The 12,923-nt window shown below is 53.8% G+C and overlaps 1 protein-coding gene across 2 annotated transcripts; it reads left to right on the top strand.

Annotated features, from left to right (window-relative positions):
• Positions 1-1,060: 1,060 nt before the first annotated feature.
• TREML2 (triggering receptor expressed on myeloid cells like 2) lies at positions 1,061-11,595 on the top strand. Of its 2 annotated transcripts, none has more exons than XM_087438567.1 (5): positions 1,061-1,765; positions 4,207-4,527; positions 7,891-8,212; positions 9,266-9,372; positions 9,721-11,595. In XM_087438567.1, the coding sequence occupies exons 1-5, from the start codon at positions 1,696-1,698 to the stop codon at positions 9,813-9,815; spliced, it is 915 nt and encodes a 304-aa protein (XP_087294693.1). In that variant the 5' UTR covers positions 1,061-1,695; the 3' UTR covers positions 9,816-11,595. The 2 variants fall into 2 exon arrangements, with proteins under 2 accessions (XP_087294693.1, XP_014638216.1); XM_014782730.2 differs by having other exon boundaries at positions 1,660-1,765; positions 7,816-8,212.
• Positions 11,596-12,923: the final 1,328 nt, after the last annotated feature.

Genomic DNA, 12,923 nt, shown 5'->3' with positions numbered 1-12,923 from the left:
ATTTGCTGTTCTGATGGAGCAAAAGAAGGAGGGAAGATACCATACGTGTTGGGAGGGGAAACAGCCTCTGAACTCAGGGATCTGAGGACTGGGGAGAGGTATTGAAAAGGAAGAGTGAATACAGAATGCGTAATGTGTCTCCTGGGAGCCGAGAGGTCTGAAGGGACAACTGTACCTCATTCGTGTACTCCCAATGCCTAGCGCCACGCATGGCACCTAAGATTGTAACAAGAAAAAAATGAGTGAATGAATGAACAAATGAGTTGAGAGACTATAAAAGTTGGGGCTCAGCAAAGACAGAACTTCCTTGGTTTGGCATTTGGGGGTTCAAGCTCAGTTTAAGACGGTGGCCATGCAAACTGGAGGACATTTATACTCTGAGGCCCATCCAAGGAGAAGAAAGTTGGCACAGACGAGCAGGGGGGACACACACAGTCATGGGGGTCCACCTGGCTCCCTACATCCCAACGGAGCAGAGGACACAGCTCCCGGATGTCAGAAGTCTATCCTGATTCTCGGCCCTGGGGACTAAGCGAAGGGTGGGGTCTTGGCCAAATGCTGGGTCATTTCAGCCGGAGCTGGGCGGCTGTATAGGGAAGATAGGGTTCATTGAGAGGAAGTCGAGTGGGCATGCCTGTGTGCTGGCTGGGGGCCAGATCTAGGGGACAAGGGGCTGGGGGCGTGGTTTCTGGAGAAGAGGTGGGGGAGGGGAAGCATTGGTGTGGCTTTAGGAAGCTTGCTAGGGGGAGCGGAAGTCTAGAGAGCTGGTGGGTGAGTAGAGAAGACGGTAGGAGAGGCGGAGAGAGGGCTAAAGATAAGGACACAGGCGAGTAGCAAAAAGAAGAGGCAGCTCGTGTGTGTGTGTGTGTGTGTGTGTGTGTGTGTGTGTGTGTGTGAAAGAGAGAGAGAGAGAGAGCACTCACAGGAGCTCCTCCCCAAACACAAACTTAATGCTCTGAGTCTTACAATTTGCATCTTTTTCCCCCCATCACTCTAACTGCGACAAAAATAAGATTACATGTGAACATGTGAGAGGTTATTTGCAAGTGAGTGTGAGTGACTGTTCTGAGCAGCCAGGAGCCTGGGAGAGAGAGAGGGAAGGCACCAGAGTGAAGGCATTCTGTGAGGGATGAATGAATGAATGTGAGTTTATAAAAACCTCCTTGTGCATGTGTGTTTGTGAAAAATGTAGGGTCCAAGATGCCTCGTCCCAGCCCCATAGCCCCTACCCCTGGGGTCTCTGAGCCCAGAGGATTCCAGAAAAGTCTATACCTGCAGTCCTAGAAACCTCACACCAGCTCCCTAGATGAATCCTCTGCCTCAGACTAGGAGGCACCCCTACTGGACCAGTTTCCAGGAAGGAATCCGGAGAGGGTGGGGAGCCTTCTGACCCCATGAGCCCTCCCTGGGCTGGGGGGCCCCAGACTGGGTGGAGCAGCCACACCTGCCTGAAGTTTCGAGGAAGAGGGCGGAAACAGCAGCCAGCACCGCCCTCTCACAGGCTCTGCGGGCCCCTGCGGTCTGCTGGTCACAGTGGTTCCACAACTTCCTCACCGCCCTAAATGGGCAGCTTCACTTTTAGAACCCAGGTCCTTCCCTGGCAGACCCAAGCGGCAGGTCCTGCATAGGCCCGGGGTCCTAACCTTGAATCCCTGGGGTGTGCTGGTCCCCTGCTGGGCTTGAGACTGTCCCCAAATGGATGGAGTCATGTCTCCCGCGTTCCTGCTGCTGCTGCTGCTACTGTGGCTCCAGGGCCGCGTCTCAGGTGAGAGGGAGTTGGGCTGGCTTAGTGGGGAGGGAATGGCCTTTTCCTGGACCCTCCCTCCCTCCTTTTCCTGGCCTAATGATTTTGTTTAATGTTTTTTGGGGCTGGAGGAGGACCAGGAGGAGAAGGTTGGGGTTGACCCAGTAGCTCCTCACCGGAGACCAGTGAGAAGCTCCATCCTAACATCTGGCCCCAGGCAAAGCTAACTGAGGCCTCACAAACTAAGATAAAGCTCTGGACCCTCTCTGCAAGGGCCCTTTTATCTGCCAGGCTTCCTCAGGACCTCTGGCCAGGGACACTCAGTTTTCTCACACAGAGAGCCTTCTTCCCTCGGCCTCTGTCAGGAAAGCCCTGTTTGGTTCTTACAGGAATCATTGCATCATGTGTGTGTGCTTTCAACTTTCTCTTTCTCTGAATGCTGATGTCTTGAGGGGAAGCAATCCCTGAAGGGCTTTCCCACCCCACAGCTACCAAAGCTTCTTGAGGGGGACCTCACCCAACTCTGCCTCCCTCGCTGCCATGGCAACCAAGTTACCACTTCCTGTTCAGTTCTGGGCACCGCCTGTGAGAGGGGTGGAAGGTGGACACAAATGAACATGGGACCCTGGAGACTGTTTCCAAGGTCGCCCCACCCATGAGGCCCCGCCCTCTGCCAGGCCAAAGAGTGTCTCCTGTGCTGAGCAATCCTGGGGTCCCTCAAACCTCCCACCTGCCAGATAATTGAGTTGGATCATTCTATTTAGTTTTCATAGGACAAAGTGATGCTCAGAGTGGGTGTTGCCTTGCTCCAAGCCTCAACTATGGTGGCAGCTGGGTTGGAAACTGAGGCAGACGTCTGGAGCACTGGGCCCTTGGCTATCAGAGCTCTGGGGTCCACTGGAGAAATCTAGAGCTGCCTGCATTTGGGAAAAGGAAACATGCACTGAGCGGGTACTACAGTGAAGGCACTGTCCTGGGGCATAACTCTTACAGCCAACCTGAGACAGATAAAGAAAACAGAGACAATAAGTGATCTGCTCACATGGTTAATCAGTGGTAGAACCAGAGTTTTAATCCATGTTTATTTAGACTGCAAAATGTGTGCTCTCTACTCTGTCCTACTGGGGAGAAACATGTGTGTGTGTGTCTGTTTGCAGAAGGCTCTGGGGTATTGGAGGAGAAAGCGCTGAGCTTGTGTGGGCAGAGGGGTGGGGGGACCCCACGGCGCCTTTCTTCCTCTCCCTGTCCCCACTCACCCCTCCAGTCCTAGTGGTCCCTCTCCCCACCAGACCATGGATGATGAAGTGCACAGACCGCATCTTACTCCCAGACGGAGTGTAGCACATTATAGATGCACAGTGAATAACTGTAGAATTCTTGGTTTGCACTCCATTGGGACTTTATATGCATGTTTGGGCATATTTAATCTATGGGTTTTATGTAACTAGAATATTCTTTTTCTTTTTTTCAATTATTTTATTGAAATCATAAAGGTTTATAACATTGTGTAATTTCGGGTGTACATTATTATTTATCAATTTCTCTATAGACTGCATTGTGCTCACCACCAGTAGTCTAATTTTTTTCCATCAAGAATATTTTAAGATTTTTTTTTTTTGGTGAGGAGGATTAGCCCTGAGCTAACATCTGTTGCTAATCCTCCTCTTTTTGCTGAGGAAGATTGGCTCTGAGCTAACATCTGTGCCCATCTTCTTCTAGTTTATATGTGCGACGCCTGCCACAGCTTGGCGTGAGGAGTGGTATGTAGGTCTGCGCCTGGGATCCGAACCTGCAAACCCCGGGCCGCTGAAGCAGAGTGTGTGAACTTAACCACTATGCCACTGGGCCGGCCCCAAGAATATTTTAAAATTAAACATCACCTAGAATGAACTAAGACAACTTGCTGTTAAAAAAGATGACTACAGTGAACCTACTTGTGAAATAAATAACTACCCTTAATTTTTTCAAATACTGGATTTTCTTATCTACCTAAGTTGTCGTGCTCTGGCATTTCATAACATAAGGACCTGTGTTTGTGTCTGTGCATCTGTCTCATTGAGGGCAGGACCTGGGTCTTTCCCACAAGACCCTGAAGACAGGGCTTGGAGCTCCCTGAGCGCAAGGGCTGAGATTCCTCCATTAGACCAGGTGCTCCCTGAGGGTGATGCCTGTGTCTCCACCATCAGACTGGGAGTTCCCTGAGGGCTAGCCCTGTGACTTCGTCATCATCCAGCCCAAGGACACAGGACTATTGTCTTCCCCCGTCAGTCTGGAAACTCCTAGAGGGCAGGGCTAGTGTCTCCTCCAACAGGCTAGGGGCACTCCCTCTGAGGGGCCGTGTTTCTCCCGCAAACTGTGAGTCCCATGACAGTCGGGTGATATCCAGCTCCTCTCCCTTCACTACGGGCTTCGAGTGTCAAGATGCCTCCCTGCTCCTCTCTCAACAAGTCGTGTCTCCCCAGGTGTCCCCGCCGAGAGCGTGTACTCCAAAGTGAGGCACCTTGAAGGGGAGACTCTGTCTGTACAGTGCTCCTACAAGAGCCGCAAAAACCGCGTGGAGGGCAAGGTTTGGTGCAAAATCAGGAGGAAGAAGTGTGAGCCTGGGTTCACCCGTGTCTGGGCGCAGGGGCCGCGCTACCTGCTGCAGGACGATGTCCAGGCCAATGTGGTCAACATCACCATGGCGGCCCTCAGGCGCCAGGACTCGGGCCGGTACTGGTGCATGCGCAACAGCTCTGGGACCCTCTATCCTCTGATGGGCTTCCAGCTGGAAGTGTCTCCAGGTGAGCAGGACTGCTGGGGCACTGGGATGGGGGTTCGGGGGGCATCCTCCCTGCCCTGCGCTCCACTAATGCAGATATCATAAGAATAATAATCCATCAATAGGCATGGTGCACAGTAGGGGTTTCACTGTTTTTATACAGTCATCTTCATGGGCATTATTGTCCCCATTTTACAGATGAAGAAAATGAGATCTAAAAAGCCCTGTGTGGCTCTGACCTTGCCCGGGGTCACAGAGCTAATAAGTGACAGAGATGAGATTCGAACTCAGGACTCTCTGTGCTTTGTCTTATTCAGTCATCTGTTCAATACATATTCACTGAGCCCTGATTATGTGCCAGGCACTATTCTAGGCTCTGAGGATATAGTGGTGAGCAAATCAGACACAGTCCTGCCCTATGGAGGTGACAGGCAATAGACAAACAATTGCAGATAACAATAAATGTTCTTAAGAAAATAAAACAATGTGATGATCTAGAGAGTAACTCAGTGGTGGGGGAGCTGCTGAAGCACCGAGATCAGAGAAGACCTGCCTGAGCAGGTGACATCAAGCAGGGCCCCGCATGACGAGAGCTTTCTAGCTGGAATATGTTGAAATATGGACGCTTCAAAGGACATTCCAGGTGGGGAGAACTGCATGTGCAAAGGTCCCGAGGTGAGAAGGAGCTGGACCTGTATAAAGAAGGCCTGTGTGGCTGGTCCCTATTGACCATGGGGCAGAGAGATGGGAGATGAGGTCGGAGAGTCAAACAGCATCTCTAAAGTCCATGATAAGGAGTTTGAGTTTTGTTCTAAGTACAATAGGAAGCTGTTGGAAAGTTTAGAGGGGCGCGTTGTGTCTTGTCTTAAAATTATAATGGCTGCTGCATGGAGGATAGATTGTGGAAGGGTAAGAGCATGGACAGAGACCATTGTGGGCATCCTGGCTGGAGATGACGGTGTCTTGGAGTAGGATGTGGGCACTGGAGGTGGAGAGAAGTGGAGGGGCCAAATCTATGTTATTCAGACTTCCTGCCCACCCTGTATGTTTTGGAGGTAAGACAGGATTTGCTCATGTGGGAGGCGAGCAGAAAGGAGGAATCAAGAAGGACCCCAAGGTTTTCCGTTTCATCAGCTCGGTGGACGATGGTACCATCCATTGGGTAGGGCAAATCTGAGAGAGGAGCTGGTTTGGAGGAGAAAAATCCAGAGCTTACTTTATCATGTTACGTTTAAGATACCCCCTAGAACCCCAGGGGGAGCAACGAAGCAGGTAGTTGATGTATCAGCCTGGAGCTCAGGTGAGAGGTCAGAGCTGGGATGTATTTGCAAGTATCTCCGCAAAGATAGTTTAAAGTCTAGGGAACTAGAGAAATCTAGAGACAGAAAGTAGATTAGTGGTTGCTTAGGGCTGGGGGGAAGGAGGAGAGAAGGGTGACAGCTAATGGGTGAAGGGTTTCTTTTTGAGATTATGAAAATTCTAAAATTGACTGTGGGGATGGTTGCACGACTCTGTGAGTCTACTAAAAACCATTGAATTTGACACTATAGGTGGGTGTGTTATATGGAACGCGAATAACATCGCAATAAAGCTGTTAAAAAATTAAGGAGCTATAAAAGCTCTCCGCTGAGTGTAGAAAAAGAAGAGACGAGGGCCAAGAAGCGAGCCCCGAGCTCCTCCCACGTTTATAAGATGGGAAAGGAGCCAGTGAGTGAGCCTGAAAGAAGCAGCTGATGACTTGAAGTTTATGATCCAACCTTCCCTGTTCTCCTAACCCGACTACGTGCCCCTCTTCTGTTGGGTCTGAACTAGGGCAACTGCTGTCTCTAAGATGTGTCGCCAAATCTCCTTCCTCCCCTCTTCAGTTATGATTTGAACCCCAGGAAGTAGTGAAACCAGTCTATTAAAGTCTTCATTTGTAGGGATACAAACATTTCTCTTATCATATCCCCTCATTGCACTATGTCAAATCTCACTTTCCATCTTTTAATGACAATTTGGGGAGATTCCAACTTTGCAGACCTTTTCAGCTATTAGGAAATAAAAAATCCTCACCCCAATTAAGAACTCGAATCTTCTAGCCATGTAGGCTCTTCCATGCCCCCTTGAAGACCAGGTTTTATGTCCCAAGGCACCTGAAGTGGGGAAGGGGGCGTTGCTGCTGCCTAACATCCCCTGTTTCATCTCAGGAGTTGGGGAAGGGGGTCTCCTCTCAGTCACCTCCTCCTGCTCCTTCCCTTCCCAACTGCCTGGTGTATTGAGGCCGGAATGACAGAGAGGGAAATGGCTGTGTGACTTCACAGACCCTTGTAGGAGTTCTCTCTCTGTTGGATGTCACCCGTCTTCTGCCCAATCTTTGAGATCCTCTATGAGGTGGGTGTCCAAATGCTGGCTCTCCCGGGGCACCCATGTGTGAGTTCTTTGAAGGGTCCTTTGGGAGTCTCCCCGCTGCTGAGTGGGATGATTGGAAGATCTGGCTCCAGGTCAGCCTCTTCCCCTATCCCTGCCCTCACCAATGCCACTTGTTCTGGGTTCCCTTGCCCAGAAAGATGGGCACCTTCCATGGTGACCATTTGGCTCTCAGGAGCGCATCCTTGCTACGCCCCGTCGCAGGATGTAGTAGCCTGCAGCAGCCCTCTCTCCCCCTTCCAGCTCCAATGTTCTTTGTTCCCCGCTGAGAGAGACCCACACTGCCCCCTACATTGAGACTGCACAACTCCTACCACTCCCTCCTCTTCCGCTTTCCAAACGCCAGCCTTCTTCTAGAAAATGGGATGGAAAGGGCTGAGTTGACGGATGAGGGTATCAAGACTGGTTCGGGTGTCTCTTAGGAAGCCCCCAAGGAAGGGTCTGACTCCACTGCTTGCAGTGTTCTTTGGAATTTGGGTCTTAGATGCTTCATTGTCCTCATCTCTGGATCCCCAATTATGGAGCAACTGGAAAAGTCTCTGTTCAACATCGTAGTAGAGAAATCTCTTTGACCCACAGGAATAAGGAGGATCTGGTAGTGAGAGATGGGGATGGGGAGGGGAGTGTTCTCTGGGCGCAGGTGGCCTGACAGGGGAGGCGAAATAAACTGGGAAAGTCTCTTCCTTCTTTACTGTGCCTACTTCTTCTCTCTGACATCACCTTCTGAACAAACACACACCTGGTCCCTCAGCAGAGCAGAATCCTAGGTCCAAGGTCAAGGAGGGGAGATGACGATGGGCCCCACCCCAGCATCCAGACGAGTGTGTGGGCTTCCAGGATCTGCCCCTAGCAACTGAGGCTCCCAGCTCAGTCTAACGTTCCTCCCTCTCTGGTCCCTCAGCACCCACAACCCAGAGAAACACTCCTCCTACACAGCTGGCCAACATGCTCAAGAGTGGGATTGTTGTCACAACAGGCCAAGCCCCCACGTCAGGCTCTTATGCCCCTCTCAACACCAGTGTGACGACGTTCACACCTGGACTCCTCACCATGGCCAGACTCCTGCCCTCCACTGCCTCAGAGACCATCAGACTGACCTCCACGACAGACCACAGCTTCATCAGCACCAGCCCCTCCACCACGGGGCCCCAGACAGTGACTGTGTCTCCGAGCAATGCCAGATCCTCCTCTGCTGGCCCAGCATCCATCTCCACCAAGGCTGGGCACCTGCGCACCAGATCGGCTACCACAGGAATGTGCCACACCAGATCTCTCCTCAACAAATTATCCCCCATCAGGTACCCATGGGTCCTGGGGTTGAATGCCATTTTACCAGATACCACATCAGTTCTTGGTGCCTGAACAGACCTCAAGGTGCAAATGTTACAGCAGACCTTTCCCTTTCACCCCTAGGAAGTCAGTCTGACCTTTGGCTGAAAGGGAGGTGGGAGACTGGAAGGTGGGATAGAGATATGACATAAAGGATGGCAGTGGGGAATGAGGGCAGAGGATGGGTCGGCATACGAGTCTGTGGATGGAGATGAGAGGGTAGGGACTAGACTAGGATGTTACTTGGGGGTAAGAGGTGGGAAATGGAGGATGCTTTAATTTGGGTTCCCCCAGAAGCAGACTCTGAGACGAGGATTTGCGTCCTATTTGGGCCACTGGGAACAGTGCGGGGAAGTGAGACAGGGAAGGGAAGGCAACCAATAGAGCACTCAATCAAGCTGGCTGCCACCATGGGCAGCAAGAGCTCAGTCCACTGGGGAAACTCTGGGCTCCAGTGTCAAACTCCACCTGAAGGGAAAGGGAGCTGGGGTATTTATACACCCACTCCTGTTGATCATCAGTAGAGGGCTGCCTGGCATGTGTGACATAGATAGAGGGTGCCAGTGACAAGAGAAAGTCCTCAGGCTGAAAAAAAGAGGAGGTGCTGATGACCCATGTACACGGAACAGCTACAAGCAAGGGGATACAGCCGGGTCCCCTACAGCATCTGTCACAGAGGACGAGGTGGGAGGGCCATCCTCAGTCACTGTGAGGAGAGCAAGAATCTTGGTCTCTTCCATCACAAATGGGGGCCTCTTAGAGTCCTTGTCCTCAGTGATGAGCAGATTTGGGGCAATAATGGAGGAGAAGTGCTAGAGTGGAGAGATGCTCTCCTCTACCTGGGGACTTCTGACCTTGACCTCTGAGCACCTCTTTTCCCTCTCCCACAGCTGAGTCCCCAAGGAAGGGAGGCCATCAGGGTTTCCCCGGTCTGACTCCTCTTGCGTGGCACACAGAAAGATGTGGGTTGGGGTGGGGGAACCTGGTACTCACCTCCTCCCTGCTCTGTCCTGTCTCCTCAGGCACCAGGATCCTTATCCCACTGTGCTCGTGGGGGTGCTGACCTTCCTCCCAGTGCCTGTGATGCTGCTCCTAGCCTATGGGTTCTGGAAGAAGAGACACATGGGAAGTGAGTAGAGCACCACCCTCTCCCCAGCCTCCCTTGGGCAGACCACTGGGGGTGTGACACGCTTTCCAAAGGGCCCGACTGCACTCCGTCCCCAAGCAGTGTGTCCTCGCTTGTGTCCAGTCAGGAGGACTGTAAGGGACCCAGGCAAGGGAGGAGGGTGGCAGGCAGGGACAGCACAGCCTAACCCTCCGGGGTTGACCTGGCAGGAAGCGGAAGGCAGAACCAGAAGAGGGGCTTGACCAGCCCAGGAGCTCTGGGTGTGGGTGGGGGACGTGGCGAGCAGGAGCACCGCCCTTCTTCATCTCTCTCTCTCTCTCTCTCTCTCTCTCTCTCTCTCAATTCTCACAGGTTACAGCGTGTGCAGGGATGCTGCTAGACCCTGGAGGGACCCACCCGGAAGACCGGATCCTCCGTGGAAGCCTGTTTGGTCTGGAGCCACTTAACTATGGATGGGGATCTTCTCCCACAGGGGTCCCAGGAGGCCAGAGGAGGACTGCAGAGGGGGGCCTGTCTGGATCGGAGACAGGACTTGTGGAGCACTGGACTCAGGCCTCCCCAGAACCAGAGGCTGCCCTTCACCCGCTCAGCTCCCTGGGCTGCCAGGAACCTGAGGAGGAGCCCAGAGCGAGGGCACTAGGCAGGAAGTCCCGGGAGAAGACATGAGGGGACTCTGCTCAGATCGCAGACACCCCGGCCCCTGCTGGATGGCAGAGAAGCCCTGTGGTGCTGTTACAGACAGAGAACCTCAGCTCCCGTCTGCCTCGGAACTCCCTACTGTAGAGCTGAGGGGAGCAGAGGGGGGGACAGTGCCTTCTCCCCACCTGGGACTCTCTGCCTCAGCTTCCTTCTGCTCCCCTCAAGCTTCCCCATGCGCTTGGGGAAGAAAGGGTCCCAGAGGCAGCCAATGTCCCAAGGGCCCTGCCCTGGAGGAAAAGAAGGAACAGTGATTAAGAGCTAGGCGTCCACCAATGTGTTGGCAGCAGGGGACCCCAGAGCTGTCCAAGCCCCCCACCCCCTGGGCCATGCGTCCTCTGACGGGCCTCTGGATGTCCCCTGCCCTGATGCGGCTGCGTGTCCCTCAAGTCCTGGGAGCCAGCAGAGCCCACACTCCCACTGCTGCCCCCTGCTGGCCGGCCCCTCCACGGAAAGCGGTGTGAGGCCTGGCTGCAGGACCAGCCTGTCCCCAGGCTGAACTCAGGGCTGTCTCCTCCAGTTGCTACACCCACGCTCCAGGTCTGAGCTCCTGGAGGGGACTGAGGACCCTCCAGAGTCAGTCCACTGGGAGAGAGGCCATGGATCAGAGAAAGGGTGGCTCCCCACCCCCCGGGGTTCATTGTCCCCTGGGAAGAGAGGAGCCACTGTGACACAGCAAAGGCAACTCAGAGCTGACCACATCCTGGAGGACAGCCCAGGCAGGGTGGGGACAGGGCGGATGGAGCCAAGGAGACTCGGCCAGGGACCCAAAGGCCTGAGGAGTCCGCTCCTGCCTCACTGGCTTGTGGCTCAGACTCAGTCTCCTCTGCAGTGAAGGCTGGAGAATACGGGCTGGATTCCTCGCCTGGAGCCACTGGAACAAGCACCTGGGGATAGACGTGGCGTCTCCACTCTTGGCGCTGGGGCAGGGCCCTCCAAGGTGGGAGAGCAAACGTCATAGTCAGGAGAGTGACACAGCTGGGGGCCTTGGTGGGCCAGGGGGGCTACTCCAAGATGGATGTGGGGAGAGAAGAAAGGGCAGGGGGTAATCCTGGGGGAGAGCAGGGAGGAGTCACCCCTTCCCTATGTCCAGGAAAGGGCACTAAAGGGGATACTCAGATTGAAGCCTGGCGCCAGGACACACACACACACACACACACAGACACATACACACACATCCACACACAGTGACATCTATCCGTCCTCCCTATCAGGAGGGTGTGGCCACCAACCTGGTGTATGACTAGGAGGGGGCATAACTCACCTGGCAGAAAATATCTCTCTGACAGCCCCCCTCCGTTGTGATCCCACAACAGCACGCTGACAGCCCTACGTCTTCTGAGAGCAGGGTGTCGGGTGGGAGGGCGCTACAGAGGGCTCAGGACTGGGACCAGTGAGGCCACCTGTCACTGTGACCTTGTGCAAGTCACCAACTCTCTCTGGCCTAATTTTTCCTCTCTTGTGAAAAGGGAAACTGATTCCTCCCTCTCAAGACTGTTTGCAGAATAAAACGAAATAACATGAACCTTATGCAACTAAGTAAATGCCTCATGATTGTCGGTCCTTGTGTTCTTTTCCAGTTCTAACGTTGTTTGTCACATTCTACATTTAAGACCTTCAGACCCTATTTCTCTGTTTTGTCCTCAATTGGAAGGCATTAGGGAGGGTGGAGGGGCACGAGGTCGGGCATCAGGTGGCCGTGCCCTGATGTTAGGCAGGGTAGCTCTTAGGGACCAACCGTCCCTGTTTGCCCAAGAGGAGGGGTTCCCAGAACCGGTGAACCTGCTCACCCACGGAGCCTGCTCCCATGTGAAGTCCATGGCAACAACACAGGGAGCTGAGAAAGAGGTACAGACCCCATGACCCGGCTCCCCAGCACCTACGGGCCTGGGTGGCGTCTTTGGACCTCCAGGCCTTCGGGGCATTTTCCCTCAAACCCCAGCCTCTCACTCCCTCCTTCCTGTTCTCATCCTTCTCCCCGGAGCTCCAGGGGGCCCTGGAGCCCCAGCAGATCTAGGGCAGGGAGGTGCAGGGCAGGTGGGGGGCATCAGACAGGCCCAGGCTGCTGCTGCCTTTAGTGGGTGAGGCAACACAACTTCTTGAGCAGCAGGCTGAGACGACGGAGCATACCTGTGACGGGCTTCCTGTCGTGACGAAGGGAAAGAACAAATAAAGACCACCCAGCACCCACGGGGAGTTTGCACTGCGGAGCCCGGCAGGCGGATCTGTCGCCACAGGATGCATGTGCTCCCGCCGTGAGGCCAGCCAGCAAGCCTTAGGTTCATAGTTTTCCCAAATGGCTGCAAAATGTGCTCTTCACTCTGGATCACACTGGGTCGGTGGACACTAGGCTGTGTTGCCCAGCTCCCCCTCCAGCTGGTGGACTGCTTGCCCCCATTTTGGGAGCAGAGAGCGTGGGAGGCCTCCTCTGCCAGCCCCCTTTGGGGGTTGCTTCGGCTGCAGACAGTGGCCTTGCCAAGGGCAGACCCTCTCCCAGGGCAGCCCACTGCCCCAGCCCCCTGGCCAATTGACCCAGGGGTCTTGGAGCCGGCACCCTCTTGTCACCTGGGGCAGTCCCAGAGGGTATCCTGTTTCAGAACGCCTCAGCAGGTGGCCCAGCTTCCTGTGGGCGCAGGGCAGCCCAACTTCTCCCTTTGCTGTCCTGGGGTCTCTGAGCACTTTGAACCTCCTGTGCTAACCTCCATCTCAGTCTGCTCTGACCTGCTACACTGCATTTTTACAGGGTTTTTTCCTTTTCTTTGTTGTTTATCTATCAACTATAAATAGCCTGTGACCATTGTTTTTCTGCAGCTAATCTAATAGCAATTATCTTTTTAAATGTGCTCGATTAGTGTGGT

Source organism: Ceratotherium simum, chromosome 13 (genome assembly GCF_057802395.1).
Source record: "Ceratotherium simum simum isolate JZ-2026a chromosome 13, ASM5780239v1, whole genome shotgun sequence".
In the NCBI taxonomy this organism is placed as follows: Eukaryota; Metazoa; Chordata; class Mammalia; order Perissodactyla; family Rhinocerotidae; genus Ceratotherium; species Ceratotherium simum.
Note: the sequence above shows the minus strand (reverse complement) of the source record. Positions and strands in the feature narration are given on the sequence as shown.

Excerpts from the sequence above, each read along its gene's own strand:
- TREML2 (XM_014782730.2), top strand. The coding sequence starts at position 1,696 with ATGGATGGAGTCATGTCTCCCGCGTTCCTGCTGCTGCTGCTGCTACTG. Across the intron at positions 1,766-4,206 it reads GCTCCAGGGCCGCGTCTCAG|GTGTCCCCGCCGAGAGCGTG; the intron begins GTGAGAGGGAGT and ends GTGTCTCCCCAG. Across the intron at positions 8,213-9,265 it reads AACAAATTATCCCCCATCAG|GCACCAGGATCCTTATCCCA; the intron begins GTACCCATGGGT and ends CTGTCTCCTCAG.